The 27,464-nt window shown below is 64.8% G+C and overlaps 2 protein-coding genes across 5 annotated transcripts; one reads left to right on the forward strand and one right to left on the reverse strand.

The window, feature by feature from the left end:
- The first annotated feature begins 21 nt into the window (after positions 1-21).
- Positions 22-3,755, forward strand: CTU2 (cytosolic thiouridylase subunit 2). The gene is made up of 15 exons (XM_059857513.1): positions 22-265; positions 451-525; positions 962-1,040; positions 1,118-1,177; positions 1,249-1,309; positions 1,630-1,739; positions 1,821-2,095; positions 2,171-2,306; positions 2,406-2,537; positions 2,632-2,723; positions 2,802-2,893; positions 2,966-3,017; positions 3,117-3,183; positions 3,258-3,316; positions 3,409-3,755. Exons 1-15 carry the CDS (start codon positions 186-188, stop codon positions 3,446-3,448), a joined length of 1,410 nt encoding a protein of 469 aa, XP_059713496.1. The 5' UTR covers positions 22-185; the 3' UTR covers positions 3,449-3,755.
- PIEZO1 (piezo type mechanosensitive ion channel component 1) lies at positions 3,691-27,413 on the reverse strand. 4 transcript variants are annotated; one of them, XM_059857506.1, is made up of 51 exons: positions 27,258-27,413; positions 21,508-21,603; positions 20,479-20,601; positions 20,126-20,168; positions 19,883-20,036; positions 19,018-19,153; positions 17,886-18,099; positions 17,569-17,734; positions 17,262-17,354; positions 17,110-17,182; positions 16,810-16,901; positions 16,465-16,725; positions 16,281-16,392; positions 16,002-16,180; positions 15,780-15,928; positions 15,404-15,583; positions 15,243-15,331; positions 14,550-14,707; positions 14,302-14,478; positions 14,086-14,211; positions 13,718-13,918; positions 13,432-13,636; positions 13,230-13,334; positions 12,427-12,580; positions 11,576-11,819; positions 11,005-11,101; positions 10,749-10,917; positions 10,585-10,674; positions 10,389-10,468; positions 10,100-10,171; positions 9,603-9,700; positions 9,425-9,521; positions 9,090-9,161; positions 8,826-8,998; positions 8,633-8,751; positions 8,412-8,546; positions 8,067-8,325; positions 7,801-7,989; positions 7,328-7,601; positions 7,104-7,200; positions 6,864-7,011; positions 6,561-6,775; positions 6,280-6,438; positions 6,053-6,200; positions 5,758-5,946; positions 5,581-5,673; positions 5,328-5,500; positions 5,129-5,251; positions 4,968-5,047; positions 4,539-4,734; positions 3,691-4,461 (listed from the first exon to the last, which is right to left on the reverse strand). In XM_059857506.1, exons 1-51 carry the CDS (start codon positions 27,319-27,321, stop codon positions 4,212-4,214), a joined length of 7,389 nt encoding a protein of 2,462 aa, XP_059713489.1. In that variant the 5' UTR covers positions 27,322-27,413; the 3' UTR covers positions 3,691-4,211. The 4 variants fall into 4 exon arrangements, with proteins under 4 accessions (XP_059713489.1, XP_059713488.1, XP_059713487.1 ...); XM_059857505.1 differs by having other exon boundaries at positions 8,412-8,543; positions 9,090-9,164; XM_059857504.1 differs by having other exon boundaries at positions 9,090-9,164.
- Positions 27,414-27,464: the final 51 nt, after the last annotated feature.

The raw sequence follows: 27,464 nt of genomic DNA on the forward strand, positions 1-27,464 counted from the left end.
GCGGCGCCGCCGCGTCATTGCCGCGCGACGGGAGCGCACCGGGACACGGCGGGACCCGCCGGGACCGAGCGGAGCCGAGTGGAGCCGAACGAGGCCCGGGCCGAGCAGGATCCCCCGAAACTCACCGGGACCCACCGGGACTCACCGGGACCCACCGGAATCCACTGGGGCCAAGTGGCGCCGCCATGTGCGACGCGGCGGGTGGCGGTGGGGGCTGCGGGGCGGACGCGGAACCGCCGCGTCGCCGCCGCGCACCGGCAGACAGGTATGAGTCCGGTCCGGCCTCGGAATGGACCGCCGGGGCCGCTCCCGATCCCTCCCGTGCTACCCCCGGTAACATCCCGATATCCCTGGTGCTGCCCGGGACCGGGACCGCCCCCCCCTTCCCGCTCGGTACCGCTCCGGGGGGGTCGGTCCCGGTGTCCCCGGTGACCGGCCGTGTCCCCGCAGCCAGCCCCGAACGTGCATGAAGTGCGGGCAGGGCACGGCCGCGCTCGTCATCCGCGTCGGGGACCCCTTCTGCCGGTGAGGGACCGCGGGGACAGCGGGGCTTGGGGACATCAGAAATTTGGGACATCAGAAATTGGGGTCTTTGAGTCTCCAGAAGATGTAGGCTTGGGAACTTTGGGTCTTGGGGACATCAGGGATTGAGGACATTTGTTCTCAGGGATGTTGTGTCTGGAGCATTGGGATGTTGGGGACATTGGATCTCTGGGACTTCAAGGTTTGGGAACACTGGGTGTCTGGGATATCGTGGCCAAACAACATCGAGGCTTGGGGACACTGAGTGTTGAGGACACAGAGGAGGGGTGACACTAACGTTTGGGGACGTGGCTCATGGGGATCATTGGATCTCTGGGATGTCGGGGCCTGAGGACATTGGTCTGGGGGACATCAAGGGGACTTGGGGGTGTGGGCCCAGGCCGTGGCTCAGGAGTTCCCATGTCCCCGTGTCCCCCAGCGGCTGCTTCCGCGAGTACTTCGTGCACAAGTTCCGTGCCATGCTGGGCAAGAACCGCGTCATCTTCCCCGGAGAGAAGGTACCGACCGCAGGGGGACCCGCCCAGGGGACCCGGGGTGGCCCCAGGGCCAGTGACCGTCCCCACTGTCCCCACAGGTGCTGCTGGCAGTGTCGGGGGGCCCGGCCTCCAGTGCCATGGTCAGGCAGGTGCAGGAGGTGAGAGTGGGGACTTAGGGGGTGCACGGCTTGTCCCCCCTCACCCCACAGCTCACCCCACTCCTCTGCAGGGGCTCAGCCGGGAGGCAGCCAAGAGGCTCCGCTTCATCCCCGGCCTCGTCTACGTTGAGGGTGAGGGAGCCCCACTGCTGCTGCTCCATGTCCAGCTGCCCATTCCCTGTCTTGCTGTCCGTTCCCTGCCTCACTCCCCATTCCAGCCTTGTTGCCTATTCCCTGCCCATCCTAGCCCCCATACCCATTCCTGCCCCATTTCCTGCTCCACTGCCTCTTCTCTGGTCCCTCCCCAGCCCTGCTGCCCATTCCTTGCACATTCCCAGCCCCACTCCTGACTCCCAGCGCAGTGTCCGGGCTGGGGAGCTGCCCAGTGTCCCTGGCCCCAGGGACGGGGCTGGCAGTGTGGCAGCAGCCCTGGCACTGCCCCCGCCTTGCAGAGGGAGCCGTGCGCAGGCAGAGCCCGGAGCAGCGGGAGCAGACCCTGGCCCAGATGGAGACCCTGCTGCAGGCCACCGGCTTCCCCTACCACCTGATCCACCTGGAGGAGGTATTGGGGTGACATGGGACAGGTGCTGAGGTGAGGGGGCACATCTGGACAACTTACCCTGTATCCCTCTCTGCTCTGCAGGCACTGGAGCTGCCCCCATCCATCTTACAGCCAGGGCCAGAGCACACCGGCCCATCCGGCCCTTCCTACAAGGAGGCTGTGGACAGCTTCATCCAGCAGCAGCGGCAGGATGGGGACAGTGGCACCTCTCTGCCTGGTCACAGCACCTCAGACACGGCAGCAGGAGCCCCGGCCACCCCCCGCCTGCCAGACGCTGCCCAAACCCAGGAGCTGCTCCGCAGCTTCGAGGCCGCGGCGACGGCGACGGCGCGGGAGGAGCTGCTGGAGATGCTGCGGTGAGGGACTGACCCTGCCTGGCACCGCTGCTAGCTGGGCAGGGTGGCTCTGATCCGCTGTCCCCTCGTTCCCAGGACCCACCTGATCGTGCAGACAGCCCGGGACAGGGGCTACGCCAAGGTGATGATGGGCGAGAGCCTCACACGCGTGGCCATCAAGCTCCTCACCAACCTCTCCCTGGGGCGCGGCGCCTACCTCGCCGTGGACACGGTGAGCTGGGGACAGGCACTGGCACCCCAGGGGTGACACGATGCCATGGGGGGTGAGGTTTGGTGGTGGCACAGTCCCCTGGCAGCCCTGCACCCACAGGGCTTCACGGACCAGCGCCACGGCGACGTGATGGTGGTGAGACCCATGCGGGACTACACGGCCAAGGAGATCGCCTTCTACAACCGCTTCTTCAGCGTCCCCACCATCAGTGTGCCTCCCCTCTTCACCAAGGTAGGGTGTCCCCTGGTGGAGAGCCCACGCCGTGTGTCCCCATGGCAGGGACAGGAGCCCCAGTGCTGCCCTGCCCTCCCTGTTGCTCCCACAGCGCCGGGAGAAGCCCAGCATCCACCAGCTGGTTGAGCGCTTCCTGCTGGGGCTGCAGGAGGAGTTCCCCTCCACCATCAGCACCGTGTACCGGTACGGGGGAGGTCTGTGGGGGGAAACTGGGGTTGTGGGGGGACTGGGGTGCACCCACAACCCCCATTTTGGTTTCAGGACTGGGGAGAAGCTGAGCCCGGAGCCAGCCAAGGCCAGCAGCGAGTCCCACCGCTGCCTCCTGTGCCTCTGCGGCCTGGACACCTATGGGGGTGAGTGGGGAGGGCACTGGGGGGAGTTGGGGAGCAGCCGTGCACCCCTTGGTGACCCCCTGGCTCTTACAGAGGAGGAGCTGGCTCTGGAGCCCACACTGATCTTGGAGGAGCCAGCAGCAGGGTGAGCACATGGGCTGGGGGCATGCCAGGATTCCACAGCCGCTCCCAGGCCACCATGGTGGCACTGCTGAGTGTCCCTGTCCCCATCCCTGTCCCACAGGGCTGAGAGCAAAGCTGCCTACATCCCCCTGCTGTGCTACAGCTGCCGCCTCACCTTCAAGGAGCTGGTGAGGTTTTGGGGTGCAGGGGGTGGGTCTCAGGGGTGGTGGGGGTCCCCAGGCTCACGGCTCCTCTCGTGCAGGGTCCCCTGGACACACTGCCACCCTACGTGCGCGCCGAGGGCCAGCGCAGGATCCGCAGGTACCGGAGCTGGGGAGCCCCTGGGGCTGGGAGACCCCTCCCCACCTTCTCAGCTCCCCAGGCCGTGTCCATCCAGTGTCTGTCCCCTGCAGAGCTGAGATGGAGCAGAACCAGGAGTCTAGCGAGAGCTGAAGGGGTTGGGGACAGCGGGGGACACACCCCCATCCCACTGTGGCACTGCTGGGGCAGGTGCCACTCCTCAGGGCTACCCCAGAGGTTGGTGAGGACTCCTGACACCCAGGCAGCTGCTTTTATACCCCGTTTCTGTGCCAGCCAGGGGCAGGGAGAGCCCCCATCCCCATTTATTGGGGGTTGGGGTGCAGGTCCCTGGTCCCCCCCACCTCCCTGCCCCAGCTGCCTGTCAGCCAGGGAGACCTCAAGTTTGTTTTATTCGGTATCTGTATAAATAAAACATTTGAATTATTAAAAAAAAAACAAACCCAAAGTCACAAGTGTCTAAAGTCCAACTGGGGCTGCCAGACATCCTCAAACGTGGGGGGCCACAACCCAGGACCCCCATCCTTGAGCTGGGGGGGGTGGGGGGGCTATTGCTCGAGTTCAACCTGGTTCTGGAGCAGGGCTGGGGCCAGCAGGGAGGGGGCACAGGCTGGCTCTTGACCCCCCCCATCCCCAGCTGGCAGCCAGCGGTGCCCAGTGGGGGGGGGGGGGTGCCACCTTCTGTCCCCCCTCCCCGGGAAGGCACAACGTGGTCTGTGCAGGTCGGACGGCTTCAAAGCAATGTAAGAAAAACATCCAGAAAAACATCCTCCCTCCAGGGAGTGCCCAGACCCCCACATCCCCCTGCCTCCCGGGCCGGGATGCAGCCCCAGCCGGGGGGGCTGGTTAAGGCATTGGCGGTGATGTCCCTGCCAGGGGGGGCTGCAGCCCCTTCCCCTTATTGCTTCTCCCGCGTCCACTTGATCATGGTCTCGGGCGAGCGGTAGAGGAAGATGAGCTTGGCGTAGAGCTCCTCCTCCAGCTCCAGCTCGCCCGTCTCCCGCACCAGGAAGATGTCCTGGCACAGCTTCAGGATGCGATCCACGTAGGGCAGCTCCTCGAACATGATGGAGTGCGACACCTCGCTGAAGAAGCCCCGCACGAACTTGCCGATCACCAGCACCACGGACACGTAGAGCCCCATGATCCTGCCAGAGGAGGCACATCCTGGGTCCCACCAGCAATTCCCTCTGGATCCCCCCCCACCCTGGCACCCTGCACGTACCCGTAGCCAGCCAGGAAGCCCAGGCTGGGGGGGCTGACTTTGTCGTTGAAGATGATCATGGGGAGGATGTTGCCCTCCTGGGGTGGGGCGTCCTTCTGCCTCAGCACCCACCACTCCACAAAGTGCTCACCATGGCCAGAGCCCCTGCGCTCCTGTTTCAGCTGCACCTCCACGTCCAGGTAGCTCTGCACACCATCTGCAGAGGGTGACACCGTCAGCACAGTGGCTGTTGTGTTCTTAAGGACAATTTTTTGAGGGGGAGTGACACAGCGGGACTCATGTCCTCACTGTCTGCAGGGGCTGGCACCATCATGTGTGCTCCTAGTGCTGGTTTTTTAGGGAGGGACACACTGGGAATCATGTCCTCCCTGTCTTCAGAGAGGTGGCACCCAGTGCTGGTTTTCTTGTGAGGGGCATGTTGGGACCTACGTGGCAGCAGCTGCTTGACAGGTTCAGCTTCGAGGTCAGGGGATGCCCGGATGAATTTGGGGAAGAGGTTACGCAATTGCCTGCAAGAAAGCAGAGTGATGGGGGGGTTGCACCATCCCACTGAGCCCAGGGGTCCAGCCACCCCCTCAGGGGACACTCACACGGGCTCATTCCTGGTGCCATCCAGCAGCTGGGCCAGCTGCAGGCGCTGGGGCGTGCCGGGTGCCAGGTCTGTGCTGTGTTTGCCGTAGGCGTTCTCCACCGTGCCCCCCTTGCTCAGGTCCCTGCGGGCACGAGAGGCTCAGTGCGGGCAGGGGGGTGCAGGCAGGGCTGGCTCCTCCCTGGCCGTGCCCGAGGTACCTCTGGAAGATCCAGCTGAGGTGCAGGGTGATGTCAGAGGAGCCGTTCTGCAGCTCCAGCCTCATCTGCTCGCGGCTCGGGGGGCTGATGCTCCACAGCGAGCCCGAGCTGCCCTCGATGCGGGCGGTCACGATGTCCTCCACGTCGTAGAGGCTGATAAACTGCATGGCCAGCTGCCACCGAGGGGGGGGACACAGCTCAGTCCCCGCCCCAGGCAGCCAGCAGGGATTTTTTGGGGTGGGGGGGGATTTACCAGTTCGCCCTCAAAGTCTTTGGTGAGGTCCTCGTAGTCCTCATAGGTGAAGGACTGGATGTATTGCTGCTGGGAGCTCGTGCTGAACAGAGGCTGGAGGGGACAGGGGCACATCAGCCAGGCAGGGCACCCTGGTGTCCCATCTGGGCAGCCCAACACCCACCCGCACGTCCTCACCTCGTACCCCCCCAGCTTGAGGGTGACGGTGACGTCGATGGGGTGGTTGATGATGCCCACCACGGAGCGCACCAGGGACATGAAGAGCAGCGGGAACCAGATGATGCCCACGAGGAAGAGGATGATGAGGCCACCCATGCCGTACTTCACCACCTTCTTCTTCTTCTGCCCCTTGGGCTGGGGGTATTTCTGGGATGGGGGGAGACAGTGCACGGTGTTGGGTGGGCTCAGGGGGACTCCAACAAATCCCCAAAAGGGGTTTAGTGAGGGACCCTTCTTAGCAGAGGGGCTGCACCTTCTCACTCTCCCGGCTGCACTTGATGATGAAGATGTTGGCGTAGATGTCCTCCACACACATCCAGTTGGAGAGGGACAGCGTGGTGTCCGTCCACACCCAGTCCATGACGGCCCGCAGCTCCACCAGGAAGGGCACGAGGCGGAACCTGGGGGGGACACACGGGGACAGGGCGGTGGTACGGCACCCTCAGCATGCCCAGGGCTCCCTGCGGCCCCGTGCCCTACCCCTGGAAGAGGAAGAGGTTGAGGTGGTTGTATTTCTTGGTGAGGAAGTTGCCCAGGATGCGGGTGGGGTAGCCACAGCGGATCTGGTAGGCCGACAGTCCAAAGTAGATGCACTTCACAAAGTACCACATCTGGGCCACCGTGTTGTGGCGGAACAACCTGCGGGAGGGACGCGTCACCACCCTTCAGCCACCAGCCTGGGCCACCACGTGGGCTCGGGGACACCAAGGTGCCACATGAGGGCCACGCCGTGCCGCGGCGGGGAATCCTTTGGGACGTGCCTTTGGGTGACATAGGGCAGGATGAAGAACATCCAGATGTGGATGCCGAAGACCAGGATGACCTGGAAGATGAGCTTGCCCAGCACGGTCTTGCGGAGGTAGAGCGCGCGGTCGATGACCATGGTGCTGAACTGGAAGAGCAGCATGAACAGGAAAGCCTCTGGCACTTGGTTTTCCGACAGCGAGGAGGTGATGTCGGCGGCCGCCGTGTATTTCTGGGGTGCAGGAGAGGTCAGGACCCGGCCCAGCCTCACCCCGTGGTGGAGGCAGGACAGTCAGGGCCCTCTGGGACTCCCTGCTCACCCCAAAGGCCCAGAAGCCGAAGATGATGATGATGAAGTCGACTACATCAGTCAGGAACATGTAGGCGTAGACGTCGGTGGCTGCACGGCTCTGTGTGTCCATGATGTCCTGGCAGAACCTGCACACTGGCTGGTACATGTTGTGTGCCCTGCAGGGACAGGGGACACAGAGGACACAGGGAACAGGTGACTGAGACTGCACCCCACAGCCCCCACCCCAACCAGCACCGCCACGACTCACGTGGTGAGGAAGAAGCCCTTGACCCGCAAACCAAACGCCTTCAGCTTCCTCTGAGCATGGCTCTCTTCTGACACCTCCTCCTCCTCTTCCTCGCCCCCTTGAAGTGAGGCACAGCATGGGTGACAGCCAGGGTCCTGCAGGGCCACATCCTGCCCGACCCCAGCACCCTGGGGGTGCCAGCCTTGCTCCTCAGCAGGGCATGAGGGTTGGGAGCTGGTGCTCACCTTCCACTAGAACCACCTCTGTTGTCTTCCTCCCCTGCTTCCTCCTGAAGCGGAGCTGCGTGGCCTCACTTCCCTCTTCCTGCTCCACAGACTCGCCCTCTGGCTCCAGCTCCAGCCCCGTGGCTGCTCCCAGTGCTCCTGGCTGGGCTGGAGCCTCCAGCCTTTCCTCAGCCACTGCTGATGGTGGGGACACGGCTTCCTCCGGCTTCTCCTCTCCTTCCTTGCTCTCCTGCTTCTCGTCTGTCGTCTTCTCCTGGTCCCACAGCCCATAGGACTGCGGAGGGACAGGGTCAGGGGTCCTGCTGCCCCCCAGCCCAACACACCTCGCTCCCAGGATCATCCTGCAGCATCAACTCCCACCAGCATCGGTGGGAAACCATGGCAGAGCCACCCAGCACCTGCTGGGTTCTGCCTGGAGCCCCCAGGAGCAGCTCCAGCTCCCCCCAGATGCCCACCCAAGGCCCAGGGCTCACCAGCAGCAGGGAGCGATGGAAGAAGAGGGCCAGGAGCTGCAGGAGGTCATACTTGATGTAGTGGATGGACTTCTCCAAGCCCAGGATGCGTGGTGGGAAGAAGGGCTTGCCCTCGTTGCGCAGCAGGGTGATGTAGCCATTCCAGGGGAAGAAGCCAAACTGGAAGAGGTATTTCACCACCACCATCATCTGTGGGGATGCTGGGGTCAGTGGGTGGCAGCAGGGGCAGGGTGGCACTGTCCCTTCACTGGCCACCCCCTGCCCACCTCGGTGAAGACGATGGCGGTCATCCAGAAGCGCTTGGTGGGCCGGGGGATGGAAAGCATGGCCCACAGGAAGACGAGGAGGGGCAGGAAGAGGGAGATGACGGAGCCAGTGACCATGTTGTTGAGGACGATGGTGAAGTAACAGAGCAGCTCGGAGTGGCCGGTGCCGAAGCGGTACCCGGCCAGCAGCAGCTTCAGGAACCGGTTGTGGGATTGGTAGAACCGTCTCGACTCCTCCAGCTCAGAGACACACAACCTCCTGCAGGATGCAGGGCTGGGGTGAGCCCCTCTGCCACCCCACATCCCCATCCTGCTGTCCCCATGTCCCCCTGTCCCCATGTCCACCTGCTCCTGAGGAGCTCACTGGCAGTCCGCCTGCGCTGCTGGGGAACGGCCAGGAACTGCTGAGTGTCACCCACGTCCTCCACGCTTATCACCTCCTCCTGGCTGATGGGAGAAGTGGCAGTGCTTAGGTACCTGCTAGGGATGACAGAGGGACAGCAGTGAGCCCCCGGCCTTGCCTGTGGCACTGCCAGGGGCCCCCTCGGGGGTATCTATGCACCTGCCTGGAAGTGCTGCTTTGGGACTCTGCAGCCAAGGAGCCGGATCGGCTCAGCTCCCGCAGGAGCTCCTCTGGTGCCACCTCGTAGAGCTCATTGGGGAACTCCTCGTTTATCTCCTGTCCCTGTGGCAGGCAGGATGTCAGTGCCACCCCTGTGGGCTGCCACCCCCCGTGCCCCGGTGTCCCCCCGGGCTCACCTTGGCCAGCCGCTCTGCCATGACAAATCTCTCGAGGCACAGCACCTGGGACATGTCCGTGTGCTCCCGGGTCTGGGTGTCCAGCCACTGGGTCAGCCCATCCACCAGGGCCTGGCACAGCAGCCACAGGAACCTCAGCGTGTTCAGTGCCCGCTGTAAGACGTTGCTGCGCTCTGCCAGGGCGAGGAGAGGGCTGGAGGGTCACCCGTGCCCACCCAGACCTCCCCAGCGTCCCCCTGAGCTGCAGTCCTGCTGCCCACCTACCGGATCTTTCCACGTTCTCTTCCTCCCGGCCTTCAGCCCCCTGGGCAGCCTCCACCTCTCTCCTTGCGCCGTCTCCTCAAGAGTCAGACCCCAGGGAAGGACGAACATCATTTTTGGGGCTCTCCCATCCACCACCCCATCTCCTGTCCCCCCACATCCACCTTAACAACCAGGGTGGGCACCAAAGAAGCTGCACAGCCTGTGCCAAACCCCACTGTAGCCACCAGAGAGCCCCCCCACACTCTGGGAGTGCCCTGCCAGGGCACACAGTGGGCACCAGGCAGGGCTGTGTCCCCTCCTGCCCCCCCAGCCCCATTTTGGGGTGTCACACCCACCTGCAGTGCTGTCGGTGCTGGGTGGCCGTGGCTGCTCGGGCAGCTCCTGCTGCCGCAGCACCGTCCTGGCGTTGGTCACCCAGGCCTGGTAGGCGAGCTGGAGGGGCACAGGGGCCATCAGCACCCTGGGGACACTGCCAGCCCTCCAGCTGCTCTGCAGTCCCCCAGCCCTGCTCACCTGGAAGGCGCTCGGCCTCCCCGGCCGTGGCTCCTCCTGCACTTCCTCCTCCTCCTCGCTGTCCGACTCAAAGAGGAAATATTCCCCGGAATGCAGCACTGCCGGGGGGGCACAGGGTGTCATGGCACAGCTGGGGCCATGGCAGGGGTGTCACACCCCAGGCTGTCCCAGCTGCCATCTCCCAGGGTGCTGCCTGGCACCGAGGACACCCATGGGGACATCAAAGCCAACGACTCAACTGCCACGTCCCCAAAGCCGCGTCCCTCCGGCGCCAGCGTTCGGAGGTGACCGATGTCAGTGACCCCAAACCCAGCCTGGCACCCCCAGTCCAACACCCCGTTAGTGCTGGGGAGCAGAGAAGCCATGGTTAGTGCTCTGTGGCCGAGCCTGGGGACAAGGGGACATGCAGGGTGTCACCCTGGCCGAGCAGTGCCCCTGCAGGTGTTAGTGGTCTCCGAGGGGCTGAGCCCTGTTACGGCCCCGTGCCAGGGCTGTACCTGCGGCGTGGTCTAACCAGGGCCGCCACCACCGCTCCCTCTGCCGGGACAGGTCTGCCGGGCCGCCGGGAGCTGTGGGACCACAAAGGGGGCTGAGAGGGGCCCTGCTCAGGGCACCCACTCAGGGCACCCACTCAGGGCACCCACCCTGCCTGGGGGTGTCAGGGTGGGAGGGGTCACCACAACGCTCCACAGGGCTCCACCAGGATGGGCGTCGGCAAAGGGTCACAGTGCCACCCGTGTGTCCAAAGAGGGGTTGGGGACACGGCAGGGACCCCCCAGCTCTCACCTGCTCTGGCCCCTTCCTGCTCCGTGCTGGTGGCACACTCCTGGTGGTACTTCTGCTGCTTGGCTCGGATCCGCTCCATCCTGGAGGCAGAGGGTGCTGCAGAGCCTGCTCTCCCAAGTCCCCAGGGGCACCCCATACTCAGGGGTGTCCCAAGGTGCAGGGAGAGGAGTCCCAGTGCCCCCCAAAACCCACTCACTGCCGCTTCAGCTGGTCCAGCGACTTCTTCTCGGCTTGCCGGTGCGAGTGCAGGCTCTTCACGATGCTGGCCTTGAACAGCGCCACACCCCTGGGGGACAGGGACAGCGAGGGGTCAGGGGGGCCCCCAGCACCCATGGGGCCTCCTCAGGACCCCAGTCCCACCTGGAAGCCTGCAGGGCAGAGGCTCGGAGGTCCCACATGACGTGCAGGTAGTAGGAGCTGAGGAAGATGCGGCGCTGGAGCAGGAGGAATAAGAAGCAGATGCTGTCCCACATGATGCCAGCCTCCTCCACGGGCAGTATGCAGTCGTGGTCCTTGTGCATGGCCTTGGCTGGCAGGCAGAGGTGCAGGCGGGTCAGGCAGCAGCCCAAAGCTGCAGCCCCAAGCCCCCCAGATCCCCCCCAGAGCAGCAACTCACGGTTGTAGTAGCCCTTGACAGTGCAGGCGAGGCTGAAGAGCTGGATCACCCAGCAGAACCTGCTCTGCATTTGCTGCACGAAGACACAGGACAGGAGCTGCGGGCAGAGAGGGCACACACAGCTCTGTCACCACCCCAGGGGACGGCCAGGGCTGTTGCCACATTTCACAGAGAAAAGCAAGACAATTCTTCCCAAGGATTTCTGAGATTCACGTTCTCTGAACCTCAGAGAAAGGGAAACCACAATTCTCATCACTTGCTGCGCCTATGCTGTGCCAAAGTAGAATGCCACATGGAGATTGCTCACCCACAGTGATGGTGTTTTGTCTCCTTGGCCTGTCAGGGCCAGGTGTGTGTGTGTGGTGACAGTCATGAGATTCTGGGCAGTGTGAGCAGGTGAGTGCTTGCCAGATTCACTTTGGATGAAATCTATATAGCACAGTATAATAAAGTAATTAATTTGCCTTCTGACTCAGTGGAGTCAGATGCATCATTCTCTCCCCTTCGTTGGAATCGCCTTTGATTTACAATTCGGGGTGGCCCGGGGAGAAGCACGGGGGTCAGCACGCACCGAGAGCATGTTTTTGGAGATGATGACGGCGATGTTGTAGAGGATGAGGCAGTCCCAGAGCGCCAGGCGGGAGCGGGCTGGCTTGCGCAGCATGGCGGTGCCCGAGAGCAGCAGGTAGAAGCAGGCCAGCACGTAGCCCAGGCCAAAGAGGCTGATGCGGGTGGTACCGGTGATGAAAACCACCACCAGGACCACCCAGAAGAGGTAGTGGAACACCACCACCTTCGCCATGTCCAGGTAGGACCTGTGGATGCATCGGTCAGAGCAGGCCCTTGTCCCTTCCCAACACGGTCCCAGTCCCCCCCACCAGCCCTGCCATGGGTGACAAAGGATTTTGTCCCAGTTTATGGCACAAAGCCTGTGAGGGTCCAGCACCATCACCAGGGGTGTCCTGGACCACCTCATCTCCTTCCAGAAGAGCCTCAGGGTGTCCCTGCTCCAGCCATCGGGGGGTCATGTCCAAAGGGACCCCGGCCCAAAGGGGTTCCAGTCCCATTCTAGAGGATCCCAGCCCAGCAGGTCCCACTGCCTGAAGGTCCCATCCTACCCACACCTCAAGGGGTCCTATATCCCAGGGGATTTGCCATCCAAAGGAGGGATCTCATCTTGTCCCTACCCCAAAGGGCTCCATCCCAGGGGGAAAGCCCATCCTGCCCATAGCCCAGAGTTTGGCATCCCAAGGTTGGAATTCCAAGGCTGGGATTCCACTGTGTCCACACCCCAAGGGGTCCCATCCCAGCTGGGTCCCATCCCATCCATACCCCAGGGCTGCCATCCCAGGGGAGTGCCCACAGTGGGGATCCCATTCCCACGGCCCAGCCCTGGCAGGGTGCTGTGCTGGGGGCACCCACTTGCAGTAGATGAAGTTGGGGGTGGGGTTGTGGTGGTCCTGCTCCCGGTCCAGCCGGTCCGAGTTGTCGCCGGCCGCCCGCAGCCACGGCTCGGAGCGCTCGGCCTCGAAGACGCGCCACTGCTGGGCCGCGCACAGCAGCAGCAGGAAATCATCTGGGGGAGCAGGAAATCATCCGGGCTCAGCCCTGGCCACAGCCTCCCCAAAATGCTCCTACCCCCCAAACCCTTCCCCAGGCGTGGGGCACCCCCATCCTGCCCAGGATGGAGAGCTCGTTAGCTCCCTCCAGGCAGGGGCGACTTTCCTGGCCCCATCTCCTCTTTAACCAAGTGTGGATCTATCCAGGCCCCTCCTTTTCCCAAAAAGGAGTGAGATAACAATTAAGGTCTCCCAAAAAGGAGTGAGATAACAATTAAGGTCCCCCAAAAAGGAGTGAGATAACAATTAAGGTCCCCCAAAAAGGAGTGGGATAACAATTGAGGTCCCCCAAAAAGGAGTGGGATAACAATTAAGGTCCCCCAAAAAGGGATGGGATAACAATTAAGGTCCCCCAAAATGGATGGGGTTTGCCATGACTCCTTCTCCAGCAGGGTGTGTGTGATTTAAGCTCGACCTCCAAAGGATTGGGGCTCTTAAAGCTCCTCCACCCCTCCTGCCTGTCCTTCCCCTCCCAGAGGCAGGATGGACCCAAAGGATGGCTGGGGAGGTCCCAGAGGTTGGGATGGGGGCTGGAAGGGGGTGACAGAGCACCCCATGGGCACAGAGGAGCCAGGGGCTGGAGTAGGGGGCCAGGGGGCTACTCACTGATGAGGTTGGTGGATTTGGGAGCCTGGAAGAAGTCGGGCAGGTAGAGCCACTTGATGAGGGCCGAGTTGAGGGGAATGGCATGGCTCCAGCGCCACGGATAGTCTGGGGGGCAGGGGGCACCATCAGCGCCAGGCCTCTCCTGCAGCCCCTTCCCAGGGCAGGCCAGCGGTGCCCCCCAGAAAGGCAGGGTGCCCCTTACCTATGCAGAGGGCGGGCGGCATGCCCAGGCACAGCAGGTACTGGTAGAGGAAGAAGACGATGAGGAAGAGGCAGTACTTGGGCCAGAGGTGGGCGATGGCCGCGCGCCGCCGCCGCGTCAGCATCACCACGAGCCAGCAGCCATGCAGGATCACCAGGAAGTTCATCCGCTGCCCGATCACGTTCACCATCATCAGGAAGCAGATCTGGGGGTGCAGGGGGTGCAGGGCTCAGCACCGGGATGCTGCCAGCGCCAGGACCCCCCTCCACACAGGGGGTGCTCCCACCTCCAAGCCAAACTTGTAGAAGAAGTAGTTGATGAAGTATTTGGCGCAGCTGACGAGGCCGAGGTCGAGGTGCTCGCGGGAGATGTCCTCGAACACGGTCTCGGTGACAGGGGCCACCAGCTGGTGCTGCTTGCGGTGGTACTGCTGGCGCCGGTACACCACGGCCTCGAACACCAGCAGCAGCAGCACCTGCAGGTGGTTCTGGGGGAACAGGGCATGCTCAGGACCACGGGGTGACACCAGCAATCCCCACACGGGGTGGTCCCCATACGCAGCATCTCCCCAGGTTCTCAGAAGATGATGCTCAAGACCACGGGGCGAAGCCAAGAACCCCCTCCAGGTGGTCCCCAGAGTATCCCCGTGCCCACCTTGACGTATCCCCAGTTGGGGAAGCCCTTGCGGATGCCGAACCAGTTGGCAGGGTCCACGGGGCCACGGTACAGCGTGGAGTTGCCCAGCTCCTCTGGGGTCAGGTTGGTGCCGTTGGGTAGGGGCTGCAGGGGGGAGCAGCAGGGGGTGGCTCAGCGCCCCTCAGCCCCCCCTCCAGCCGGGAGCCCCCCACGAACCAGCCCCGCTGGGCACACCTGGGTGCAGTTGCTGAAGTACTCGTGAGGGTCCACGACCTCGAGCTGGTAGAGCATCTTGCAGACGATGATGATGCAGGTCCAGACGGTGGAGAGGCACGAGGCCATGTGGCGGAAGCGGCAGTAGGGCATGGCCAAGGTCCACAGCAGCACCAGCAAGAAGTTCATCACTGAGACCTGCGGCAGAGGCCGTGTCAGCACCTCGGGGGGCCCAGCTGAACCCCCCAACCCCACACCCCCAGGGGTACCTCCTCCAGGGCCACCCAGACGGTGTAGATAGCCACCATCTTGACGACGTGGAGCTCCAGCAGGCGCCTCATGAAGACCTCACCCCGAGTCACCATGTCCGAGAAGGTGCGGCCCAGCACGACCAGGCGCTCCAGCACCAGCCCCCATTTGTTGGATGCTGTGGGACACGGACCCTCGTGGACACCCCTGCACCTCACTGGCTCTGAGGACACCCCAATCCCTCCCCTGTGTCCTCCCCAATCCATTCCCACTGCCCCCCACACCTGGAGAACAACCCAATCCATCCCTGCAACCTCCAGCCTCTTCCTGGCTCAGAGGGCATCCCCATCCATCCCTGCATCCCTCCAGACTTGGAGGAGACCCCAATAAATCCCTGTACTACGCTGGTCCCACCCCAGCTTCCAGGACACCCCAATCCACCCCCATGCTCTCCCAGCCCGTTTCTGGCTCAGAGGACATCCCAGTCCATCCCCACACCCTCCCAGACTTGAAGGACACCCCAATCCATACCCTGAAAGGCTCTTCCAGGCTTGGAGGATGCCCCAGTCCATCTCCATACCCTCCCACACTCAGATATCAACCCAAATTCACCTCCTTACCCAGATAGTGACCCAAATCCACCTCCCTACCCTCCCAGGTCCCTCCTGGCTTGCAGTCCCCCCTCCCAGCCCGTGCTCCATCCCTGCCCATACCCAGGGATGCCGTGTCCGAGTCTCCGGACTGGGCGGTCTCGGCAGCGGCCGCGTCCCGCAGCAGGCGGCTCCCGTGCAGCTCCTCAGACCTGTGGGGAGGGGGCTCAGAGCAGGGACGGGGGGCTCGGGGTGCAGGGGGGTCGCCCAGCAGTGGCTCCTACCTGGGGATGTGGTCGGAGGCCGGCGAGGGGGGGCGGATGTGCTGCAGGTCAGTGATGAGCATGAAGGGCTCGTGGAAGTAGTGGAGCTGGAGGATGCAGGCCAGCAGGAAGAAACCCATCATGAGGATGCTGGAGAAGAGCTTGGAGACGCTGAACTGCTGCAGGCCCATGTCCCTCAGCCTGGGTGGGGAGAGGAGGGTCAGCACGGGGTCTTATCCATCCCACCCCAACCAGGCACCGAGCCCCCGTGCCAGAGATCAACCCCAACCTGCTCCGTGCCTCAGTTTCCCCACCTGAAAGCCAGCCCTTGGCCATCCCTGGTGCTACCTCAGGGCTGGTGCCAGCGGGGACAGCACAGCGGGTAGGGGACACTCACTGGTCATCATTGAGGCCCGTAACGTTCCTCCAGTACATGGGGAAGTCCTCAAACTGGTAGGTGTAGGTGGCGATGAGCACCAGCATGGTGTAGGCCACCACCAGCCACCAAAAACCCTTGAGCACCTTGCGCCACAGGCTGTAGTACACCTGCGGGGACAGGGACATCAGCAGGGCCACCCTGGGGATGGCAGAGGTCCCCAGGAGTCCCCAGCCCCTCCACCTGGAACAGCATGAGGCAGAGGAGCAAGAGGAGCATGTAGACGATCTTGTAGAGGACGAGGCGGCCGGCAAAGGTCACCACGATGAACTTGGCGGCGCAGACACAGATCCAGAACTTGGCAAAGAAATTCCTCACCACCTCCCCCAGCTTCTGCAGCACGTCCCGCATCTGGCTGGTTTCTGTGGGGCACGGAGGGGCTGCAGGAGCCGGGCAGGGACACGGGTCCCCCTCACAGCTGTGGGGCGCTCAGCGTGGCACAGTGACACCAGGAGCCCTCACCTGTATCCGTGGCAGACACCTCCAGGAGCGGCGTGGCCGGGGCCCTCCTCGTTAGCACCTTCTCGGTAACGAACCTCCGCAGCAGCATCCAGAAGGTGAGGGTGAGCAGGAGCTGCGGGGAACAGGCGGTGAGCGGGGACAGCCGGGCGCTGGCAGCGCAGGGGTGGCACGGTGCCACACTCACCTTGGCCCCCAGGGCCAGGCAGGGGTACCGGGGGTGCACCAGCCCCAGCGGCTGCAGCTGCACGAAGCTGATGTGGGTGGGCAGCTCGGGGACCACGTCCATGGCCCAGACGTACTGCAGGCTGCACAGGGCGATGGCGTAGAGCACCAGGAAGGGCGAGCACAGCATGGCAAAGTGCCGGCGGCTCCGCACCGTCCAGATCAGGCACGCCCACAGCAGCAGCACGAAGGTCAGCCAGCTGTGGTAGGTGATGCTCCACACCTGCGGGCAGGGAGGGTGAGGGCTCGGCCCACGAGGTGACCCTGCCATGGCTGTGTCCCCTCCCCGTGGCTGCCAGCTCTTTACCATCATGGCGATGAGGGCGGCCACGTAGCTCTGCTTCATGAGGACGTGGCCCACGGTGTGCAGGGGCAGCCACGCCGTCGGATGCCTCCTGGCTGGCATGGGGAGAGGGAGTGTGAGGGACCCCCAGGATCCAGGCAGGGTTTGGGGAGGGGGAGCACAAAGCACCCCCAGGATCCAGGCAGGGTTTGGGGAGGGGGAGCACAAAGCACCCCCAGGATCCAGGCAGGGTTTGGGGAGGGGGAGCACAAAGCACCCCCAGGACCCAGGCAGGGTTTGGGGAGGATCTGGGGTCAGACTTACGTGCATTCAAGACGTGGACGGTGCAGTTCTCGCTGCTGGCGCTCGGTTTCCCAGCGTTGGGGAACAGCATGGGCTGAGGGCAGAGAGGGCTCAGAGCCCACCCTGGCACCCCCATCCCACACCCATTCCCTGCACAGCCCCCCCAAACCCACCTTGGAGTCCTCAGCCACGAGGTGAGTGTCCTGGGGCCAGCTCTCCAGCTCCACCAGGTCCCTCGGGCACGGCCGTGCCGGTGCCGTGGTTCTCTGCGAGGGGCAGGAGCCAGCTCAGGGCACCCCCTGCCACCACTGGGAAGCAGGACCATGCCCCAGCCCCCTGCCCAGGCACCCCCACACTGTGGGCACCCCGCTGCCCCCCACCTCCCCTTGCAGCAGGGCCGGGGCAGTCACAGCCAGGCACATCGTCACCATTGTCACAGCTGTCACCACCGGGGTCTGGCTCAGTCCTGCAGCCCCTCACCTTGGCATCCCGCTGGCGCAGCTTCACCAGGGTGGCCAAGGTGTAGTAGAGCAGGAGCAGGATGCCAGGGTTGGCGTAGACGGGCCAGGGGTGGCTGTCATTGAGGTCCAGGATGTTGGGCTGCGAGCAGTTGTAGTACAGGATGATGTCCTTGAAGCCAAACACCCTGAGGGACAGAGGAGCTGGCATCAACCCCCCAGCCAGGACCAGGAGCCAGGCTGCCATCCCTGTGCTGGCACCAGAGGCATGCTCTGGCTGCCCTTCCCAGGGTGGGATGGGGCAGCTCAGCCGGGCCCAGCTCCCTCCCTGGGACTCACCGTGCCCAGATGGTGGGGGGTGGGAACACCCCCTGGACAAAGGGGGTCTGGTAGGCATAGAGGCACAGCAGGTGGCAGGCGCTGTAGATGCCGATGAGGATGCAGAGGACGTTGAAGGCCTGGTGGCTGGAGGGGAGGTGACAGGCCCACCACGTGCACAGCCCCATGAAGAGCAGGAAGTAAACGCTGGAGGAGGCGGAGGGCAGGGTGATCCCTGGGGAGCAGCGCCCCACGGGCGGTCAGTGCACAGCCCGGCACCCCCTGGACTGAGCAGCACCCCAGTGGGATGCACCCCTCTGAGAGCACCCCACTGGACCCCCCCATCCACTGAGAGCACCCCACTGGACCCAGCATTCCTCCTCAGAGCAAGCATCCCTTCCCCTTGGACAGTTTTCTACCTTGGACCAAGCATCTCCTTCCTCTTGGTCCAAGCCTTCCCCCTTTGAACTCCAAATCCATCCTCAGACCACGCAGCACTCCTGCTTGGAATGAGCACCCTCCCTCCTTGCCCTGAGCATCCTCTCCCTCCACAGATCAAGCATTTGACCCTCAGAATGAGCAGCTCTCCCCTGGACTGAGATTTCTCCCTTGGACTGAACATTCTCTGCCCTTAGAGCAAGCATCCCTTCTCCTTGCACTGTTTTCCCCTCTGGACCAAGCATCCCTCCCTCCCTTTTTTTTGGATGGAAAACCCTCCCCTGATGCACCAGGCATGCTTTCCCTCAGACTGAGCAACACAGCCACCCTGGACTGAGCACCCCCACTTTGCACCAAGCATCCTCACCCCCGTGTGCCCCCAGGCCGTGCCCACCTGCGGATGCCGTGGGACAGAGAGAGAGAAACAGCCAGTGTTTCTCACAGAGGCTCGTGAGAATTTTTAAGGAGTTGTAAAGAGGTGACAGCTTGTTAAGTACAAACAATCTGCAAGTAGTGTTTTTCTACTTCGTCTTTGTGTTCTTCTCAAGACCAGTGTGTGAGCTAGATGTTTTTGTTAATTAAGCATTCAGACACAATCTATCGTATCACTCCATAAAAACCGCCCGGTTCTCTGGAATAAAGCCTTCCTTACTCTTTCTACAGCACCGCCTCCTGCCTGTTCCTGTGTCGTTCCCGGCACAAGAGTGACACCCACCTGCCAGGGCCAGCAGCAGGATGGCCAGGCCCTTGCCAGCCTCCCAGAGCAGGGAGTGAGCCTTGTCCCGCAGGCGGCTCCGCAGCCGCGTGTCCCTGTGAGCCCTCCGCTGCCGCCCCGCGTCCCTCTCTTCGCTCTGCCGGGGAGAACAGCGCGCTCTGAGCTCCGTGACCCGACCCCGGGCAGCTCCCGGCCGTGCCTCAGTTTCCCCACTCTGCGGAGGGCAGGGCTGGCCGTGCTGCTCCCGGCAGCCGCCGGCAAAGCGCCTCCCCGGGGCGGCTGTTTGCCTTGGCTCCGGGAGCCGGGTTCCCAGCGCTGAGCTTTTTTCCAGGCTCCCTCCCGGGCTCACGGCAAAGGCATCCGTGCCTGCAGCGCTCGGGTTACAGCCCGGCACGGCCGGAGCCAGGCACGGCAGCCGGGGCTGCTGGGGAGCCGCTGGGGCTGTGTCTGCCCGGGTGGCACAAGCACGATGTCCCCGCGACCTGCTGGCACTGCCAGGCGGGGCTGGCACGGCACAGCACAGCACCCAGCCCTGAACCAGCAAGCTCGAGCAGGGGGCCTGCACCCCATAAGTGCTCACCCCATAACTGCCCACCCCACAACCGCCCACCCCACTGTCCCAGCTGTCTGCCACAATCCCTGTGGCACTGCCAGAGCAAACTCGGGCACTCCTCCATGGCTGAGTCACCCTAAGCTGTGTGACAGTGACCTCCAAAACCGCCCCACACTGGGTCTCCAGCCATGGGGATGTCCCCATGCCGAGCCCGAGGCTGTGCCCAGGGAAGGGACAGGGACCAGCCAAAGATGGGGACCTGGTGGGATGTGCACGGTGGGATGTCCCCACGGCAGTGGGGGTGGCTCTCACCCACTCAGAGGACTCCAGGCACTCGGGATTCCCTCTGGAGGTGTCAGGGGCAGGGCTGAGGCGGCACAGGCACAAGGACAGGGACGAGACCAGCAGGATGCCAACGTCGGGTGCCACCAGCCGCACCGAGTTGGGAATGTCACTCAAGTCCAGCCTGGGGGGACAGCGGGGCAGGGGAGGGCTCAGGGGGGACCCTCCCCAGCCACTGCCATCCCCCAGCCCCACAGGTGAGGGTGTCCTTACCTGGTGACCCCAATGTGCCGAGCAAGGACCTCCCAGGAGCTGCCTGTGGGGGGGAGGGGGGCACTGAGAGGGGCAGACCCTGCGTGGGCAGGCACTGAGCACCCCCCAGCACGGGGAGAACATTCCATCCAGGATGGCAGCGCAGGATGGGCTCTGTGCCCAGTGCAGTGGCACCCAGCAGGCACCCCGGCATGGCACGGGATGTCCCCAGAGGTGGCACGTGGCTGGCACCCTGCAGCAGCCCCCAGGATGGGTCCCGCACATCACCAGCTGGAGGGTGCAGCCCCAGGGCAGCCCAGGGAGCAGGGCTGTGGGTGGGTGGGTGAGGGTGGGCACGGGCACCCCCTACTCACAGCTGGGCCCCAGCAGCTGGTCCAGGGCGGGCAGCGTGTACAGGCATATCTGGAACACCAGGTGGGTGAGGAGGAAGAGGATGCTGATCCCCAGCAGAGCTTTGAGGATGCGGCTGCTGTGACCTGTGACACGGGCAAAGCTGTCACCCACCAGCCAAGGACACCAGCGGGGACCCTCAGGAAGAGCTGGGAAGGGAGCACTGTGCCAGAGACCCCAGGGCTCTGCCCCAGGGTCAGGATCCCACCAAGGCTTTGCCCTCACCCAGCACAGCCTGAGGGCACCCCAAGAGCCAAAGCCCAGGACAACCCTCCATGGCCCTGCTGGCCTGGGACCACCAGGGGTGCAGTCAGCATCCCCATCCCTGCTGGAACATCCCGTGGGAGGGCTCCAGGGGTCCCCCCCACTCCAGACCCCCTGAGCCCTTCCACCAGCTGCAGCTCTCCCCCACCCCAGCCGGCTCTCCGGGCCCTGTGCCCATTTTCCTGGCCAGGGGGTGGGGTGGGCAGCGAGCCCACCACAGCTGTGGCTGCCCTGGGGGCGGCCCCGGGCCAGCAGCTTTCCCTCCACTTGTTTTTTCCTGTAAATCCAGGCAAAGGCTCTCGGCAGTGCCGGGATCCGGGGCCGGGCGAGCCCATGAAATATTCAGAGGGTAAAGCTTTTAGCTGTGGCCGTGCCAGGCGCTGGGGGTGGGCTCAAGGCCGGGCACAGGGGGGCCACGGGCACCTGCCCATAGGGTGGGGGTGACCCCTGAGGCCACCAGGACACCCCAGTGCCCTAGGCAGGGCGGAGGGGCTGCTCGTGGTGTGCCTCCCAGCCCAGCCCTGAGGTTTTTGGTTAAAAAGGCTCCAAACCAGCCCTTGTGGAGCACCAGGGCTATTAATAGCCCCCCTGGGCTATAATTAACAGAGAGAGGCTCCACACGGAGCCACGCTGCCCAGCCGGGGTGAAACCACAGGCAAGGTGCCCGTGGGAGGGGGGTGGCAGCTCCCCTGTGCCCACCCCCCTGTCCCAACCCTGCGCCCCCTTACCTGTGCTGAAGCGTGAGGAGGGCCCCGGGAACCAGGGCAGGAGCAGCAGGAAGAGCAGGTACACCAGGGACAGGACATTGTAGCGGAAAAGGCAGGCTGGGGACAGAGGGACAGGGTTAGTGACAGCGATGTGGCACAGGGAGGGATCACAGCTGCACACCCCTCCCCACCGTGGGGATCCCCAAAAGAGAGGCACCCCGAAATGCCAGGTGGGTGCTGGGGTCCAGGTAAGACAAGGGGGTCAAGCCCCAAAGAAGTGCCATCAGAAAGAGGGACACAGGCAGGACCTCAGGCTGTGCCACTCCGGGTGACCCACAGGGGTGACAAGGAGAAGAGGGGACACCAGAGGTCCCAGACACGTGGGGTGACAGGGGAAGAAGAGCCATGAGAAAACTCTGCTGCATTTCCACATCATTCCCACCAAACCAGGCTGAGCACTGCAGGGACCCCCAGCCGTGACCCCTCCAGGGCTGGCACAGCACCTGTCCCCTGCCCTGCTCTGGGTGTGCCACCAGCTCAGCACCTTCCCCCTCACTTATTTTTAGACCTAAATTACAGCTTGTTTGCAGGCACGAAACTACCGGAGGAGCAGGGCCGAGCCAGCGCCCTGCAGGGACAGGGACGGGGACACGGATGGGGACAGGGACGTGGGAAGGCACCTGCCACCCCGGCTGGGTACTCAGCATTCCTGTCACCACAGTGACAGACACCAGCACATGCACGGGCAGGGGAGCAGCGCCAGGGCAGCCCCAGAGGGACAGCCCGGGCTGGGGACAGGGCAGTGAGCTTTGTCACCATGCCCTGCTCTGGCCAGTCCCAGGACATTCCCCATCCCCTCTGCTGCAGACCACGGGGACACGTCCCACCAGCATGGGGGGGGTCCCTCTGGGACAGCCCAGGGAGGGGACAGCCACAGGGAACTGCTGTGGGTGACCCTGGCTGTGACAGCCGGGGCAGGAGCTGCTCCCCTTGGCAGCCCACCTGGGAAGGGGGTGACACGGGGGGGTGACACGGGGAGGCTCAACTCTGACCCCATGGGACCGGGGGGGTGAGGGGGGCCCGGCCGGGTGCCAGGGACGTGCTCAGCACCGCAGCCCGGCACAGCCCTTCCTGTGTTTACGAGGTTTCAATGGGACAACACATCCTGGGGAGAGGGACAGCGCGGCCGGGGGGGACACGGCACAGCCCCGGGGACAGCGGGGCACCCTCGCAGGGAGCGCCCCGGGACACGTCCCACGCTGGGGCTGGAGCCAGCTCCGGTCCCCACGTGTCCCCAAGGCTGCGAAGCACAGCCGGGGTTGGGGGGCAGCGGGACCGTCACCAGCAGCCACCTCCCCGCGGTGACCCCGGGACGCGCCACCTCCCGCAGCCGCTGCCGAGGGCTCCTGGCTGTTTCGGCAAAGCATGATCTCATGGAGCAAATATTCCAGCCGAGAGGAGCCTTCCCGGCACGGGGGCGAGACGCTGCTCCGGCTGCCGTGGGAGCCAGGCAGGGCCCCCTGGCCCCGGTGCCAGCGCCCACCCCGGGGTGACCCAGCCCCACCGGGAGCCCCCGGCCCTGCCACGGCCACCTCCTGGGCGCTGGTGGCACCGAGGGCACGTGGTGGCACGGCTGGCAGTTCCAACGAGAGCACGGATTATCGCTGGGCACCGGGGGGTACCCGCCTGCCGACCCCAGTATTTGGTGCCACCAGCACCCCCAGGACCCTCTGCTTGGTGGCTGCCCCTGCACCCCTCAGGCATCACCAGGAAACCTCCCAGGAGCGCTCGATGGCTTCAACCAGGATGGAAAAGGAGGGAAAGGAGGTGGTGACAGGTGACAGCCTGGTTTGGGGGCACCCTCGGAGCCCGGCCTGGCACCCCCGGCTGCAGCGGGCGTGCCGTGCCCGGGTGTGTGGGTGCTCGGAGGGAACCGGTTCCCCGCAGTGCTGACAGCGGGGAAAGTGCAGGCACAGGGAGGAAAAACCAGTTTGGCGTGTGGGGAGAGCAAACCCGAGCAAACCCGAGCAAACCCGCCCTCCAGCAGCCGGCTGGGCTGGGGGGGTGCAGCACCCTGGCACCCACAGCCCCCTCCCCACGCCAGCACTGCCCTCACCCACGACACCCCGGCTGTCTGTGAGCACTCACCTTGTCCCCTAAGCCAGGTATCCTGCACTGGCACCCCAATTCCTGCCTGCCCAGCCCCGTGACCCCGGAGCAGCCAGAGCAGCTCCCACGCCGCCGGGAGCTCCCCGGCACCGGCAGCACGTGAAATATTAACGACATTAATGAGCCGGGAGGAGGATGAATTACAGCGCTGGGGAGCTGGGCGGGATGTGCCGGGGCTCCTGCACGCCAGCCTTAATTGAATTTCCCCGTGGGAGGGGATTGGGGTCACCGGGCACCCCTGGCAAAGTGGGGGCAGCCAGGAGGAGTGGGCACCAGCGCCCTTCCCAGGCACCGGGCTGGGAAAAGATTTGGGGTCTGGCACAGCCCCTTCCCTGCACACCAGGCACCATTCCACAGCCAGGCAGCTTCCAGCATGGATCCATTCCCAGCTCCACGGGGAAAGGGGGCTCCCAGACCCCTCAGAGCTGGGGGAGCCCCACTCACCAGCCCTGCAGCATCACCGTGCATCCTCACCATGCTCGGCACCTGCGGCCGCTCAGGGTTAATTAGCAAAGTCTTTAATTCCCTGCCCTGCTCACTCACACGGCCCCGTTACCTGCTGCTGGGCCAGACAGCTCTGCCAAGCTACCTCCCAGGTCACCAGCCCCAGCTGGGGACCCCAGGGACCCTGACAGTGTCCCCAAGGTGTCACTTTGCTGCCAGGACTCAACTCTGCACCGGCTGGCTGCAAACCAGAGGCAGGGTGAGGAACCCAGAGGCTTCATCCCAAAATCCCATCAGTGTCACTCTCCCCAACCCAAAATCCCATCCCTGTGGCTCTCCCTGCCCCAAAATCCCAGCAGCCCCAAAGTGACAAGCCCTTGGGCAAGCAGAGCTGGCCAGCAGCACATTCCCAGCCCCTCTTTCCAGGAAAGAGCAGCCCCACTGGCTCACCCTCCATATCCTGTTTTTGTGGAAAGTTCATCCCACCAGCTCCCGGCCCTGCTCCTGGGAATGCCGCAGGAGATGCCCCAGGAGGGCTCTGGGCCGGGTGCCAGCGGTGCCCCAGCTGCCAGCCTGGCAAATCCCAGCAGCAGCACCGGACAGGGAGCTCAGGGGACAAGTGTCACACACTGGCACACGCCAGGAGGGCACAGCCCGTGCCACAGGGCTCCCGGAGCTGCAGGCTCAGCACTGGGACACGTGAGGACACACATTCCCAGGGCCACCAACATTCCCAGCGGGGCCGTGACCGTGGCTGCCACATGGCAGTGCCAGCAGCGCCCAAACCCTGCTGTCCTCACCCAAAGGGGACCTGCTGCACCCCTGGGGAGCCCCTCACGGTGCCCCGCACCTCACTGGGGCTGTGGGGGCTCAGTCCCAGGCACCTGGGCCCTGCACCTCCATCCCATCTTATCCTCTCATCCCCTCCCCTCCCCCTGCCCGGGAGGAAGCAGCAGTTATTGCTCTTGGAGACAGCGGTGGCTCTGCTTTTTTTTTTTTATTATTATTTTTTTTAAAAAGGTTTTTTTTTCCTCCTCTATTTTAATTCCCTGGGTTTTATAAAAAGCACCTGACCGCAGGAGGCAGCTGCTGCAGCCCACGCTGGCACCCAGCTGTGCTCCAGCCCCGTGGCACCTGGGACCCCCAGGGACCCCCCAGCACCCTGGCGGGGCAGGGGGGGCTGTGTCCCCACCCCAGGGAGTTTGGGGGGCACCGCAGCCCCAGGGGGAGGGGGTGCCAACCTCACCCATCCCCTCTGCCCACGGAGCCACGGATCAGCACGGTCACGGCTGGCACTGGGGGTGCCCAGTGCCCCTTGGGGGAGATGCGCTGCGCCCCCCACAGCGGCTCCAGCACCCCAGAATCCCAGCAGGAAGGACGGAGCCGAGGTGGGGACACAGCCCAGGGCACGGCGGGGACCCTCCAGGGCTGTGCCAGCCGTGGGAAGCGGGGGCTGCCCCGAGGCACCGGCCCGAGCCCTGCGGCTCCACTCGCCCGAGCTGGCCGGGAGCCGCGAGCAAACATCCTCCGGACGTTCGGGGAGAGCCAAGCTGCCCGGGAAGGAAGGGTCGTGCTGCGGGGCAAACCCTCCCACCCAGGTGCAGCGGGACGAGCCACACTCCCCGTGCCTCAGTTTCCCCCGGGTGCTCCTGCGAGACCCCCGGGCGCTGCTGAGTCACCCCCTCTCGGCAATTAGCCGGAGCAGGACGGAGTCCCCGCCCAAGCGGGGCCCCAAATTTAAACGAGCCACCTACAAGCTCCGCGGGGGGAGGGGGGGACAGCAAGGCCACCAGTGTCCCCAGCTCTGGGGGACCGGCGATCCCCAGCATACCCCGTGCCGGAGCAGGGGGCAGAGCCAAGCGAGCCCGGCAGGATTTGGGGGCAAAGCAGCATTATTTGGAGCAGGAGGGCCCCAGGGAGGCTGGCCCGGAGGCCACGTGTCGCCCCAGGCACCCATGGGATGCACCCGGCAGCTCCCGCGCCCCGGCCCGGGCAGCGCAGCCCCCTCGGCCAGCCCCACTCTGGGCTGGGTTATAATTAACCTCCTGACATCCTGCGCGATGCTCTGAGTCACTGCCCCAGCAAACCAAAGGAAAAGCAGCTTTTTCAAGAGTCACCGACTTCCTCCGCCAGAGAGGCTGCGCCCGGTGCCAGCACCCCGAAACCCAACCCCGCTCCCCAAAACGCAGCTGGGAACGGGGCTGCTCGGCTGGACGCGCCTCCTCGGCCGGCAGCCTGTCCCTCTCTTTCTCCAGGTGACAGTATCCCAAAAGCCCTTCTAGGGCCACCCCAAAAGCCACGCCAGAGCTCCCCGGGGCTCGGGCCCCCAGCACGGCTGGTGCGAGCCCGGTGTCGGTGGCAAACCGCCCCGGCCCGTGCCCGGCACAAGGAGCCCCTTGAACAATCCTCGCTATAAAGAGGTTTTTCCTTTGCGTCTACGCAAACGCAGCGTCCCCGAAGAGGCTCCGGAGCAGGCGGGCTTCAAAGAGCCGATTCTTGTCCTGCGCGTCCCGGGACACGGGGATTTTCCAGGCCGGTGGCCAGCCGGTTGCCTCGGTGGGTGGCACATCTGCCATCAAAGGCCGACAGTGCTGGGAACGGGCTGGTGGCAGCTTGGGGACCGCAGAGCCACAGGGGCTGGGGTGGGCACTGCCTGCCGGGATCCAGCCGGGCATGGGGACAGGATGGGCGCAGCCGCCCCCCGGGCATCGCCCACCCCAGACGGAGAGACTTCCTCACCCCCAGCAGTACAGCGACTGTGGGGACACGGCTGTGACCCAGCTGGGCCACCTGCACCCCGGACAGCCCCCGGCTGCCGGTGGGGACACGCACACACCGTCCCGCCCCGGAGAAAGTGGCAGCGCTCCCCGCGAGTGGACTCGGCCACGGGTGGAGCCGCGGGATCTCGGGTGATCCCCGCGGGGGGACCGCCCGTCCCGGCACCGACCCCCGGAACCGCCGGCGGCTCCGGGATCCCAGCCCCGGTTCCTGCGCGCAGGGACCCGCTCGCCCCCGGCTCCCCGGCGCTTCCCGCGCCCCTCGCCCCACGTGCCGGGACAGCCCCGCGGCCACCGGCGAGCGGCGACAGCCCCGGGGCGCCCCCCGAGCCACCCTCCCCACGGGCGGGGGTCTCCGCTCCGGGGGATCCCCGCACTCACCGGCGAGCAGGGCGAGCGGCAGCAGCAGCCAGTAGAGCCCCTCGCAGAGCCCCCGCCGGTTCATCCCGCCCGGCCGCCGCGGCGGGGGGGCCCGGCCCGAGCCGCTCCGAGCCGTTCCGCCCCGCCGGGGCTGGGCAGGCCCCGGTGCCGATGCCGCTGCCCGGTCCCGCGGCGCTCCGAGGCGCTGCCCCCGCCCCGCGCCCGCCG

Source organism: Haemorhous mexicanus, chromosome 12, assembly GCF_027477595.1.
Source record: "Haemorhous mexicanus isolate bHaeMex1 chromosome 12, bHaeMex1.pri, whole genome shotgun sequence".
Classification (NCBI taxonomy): domain Eukaryota; kingdom Metazoa; phylum Chordata; class Aves; order Passeriformes; family Fringillidae; genus Haemorhous; species Haemorhous mexicanus.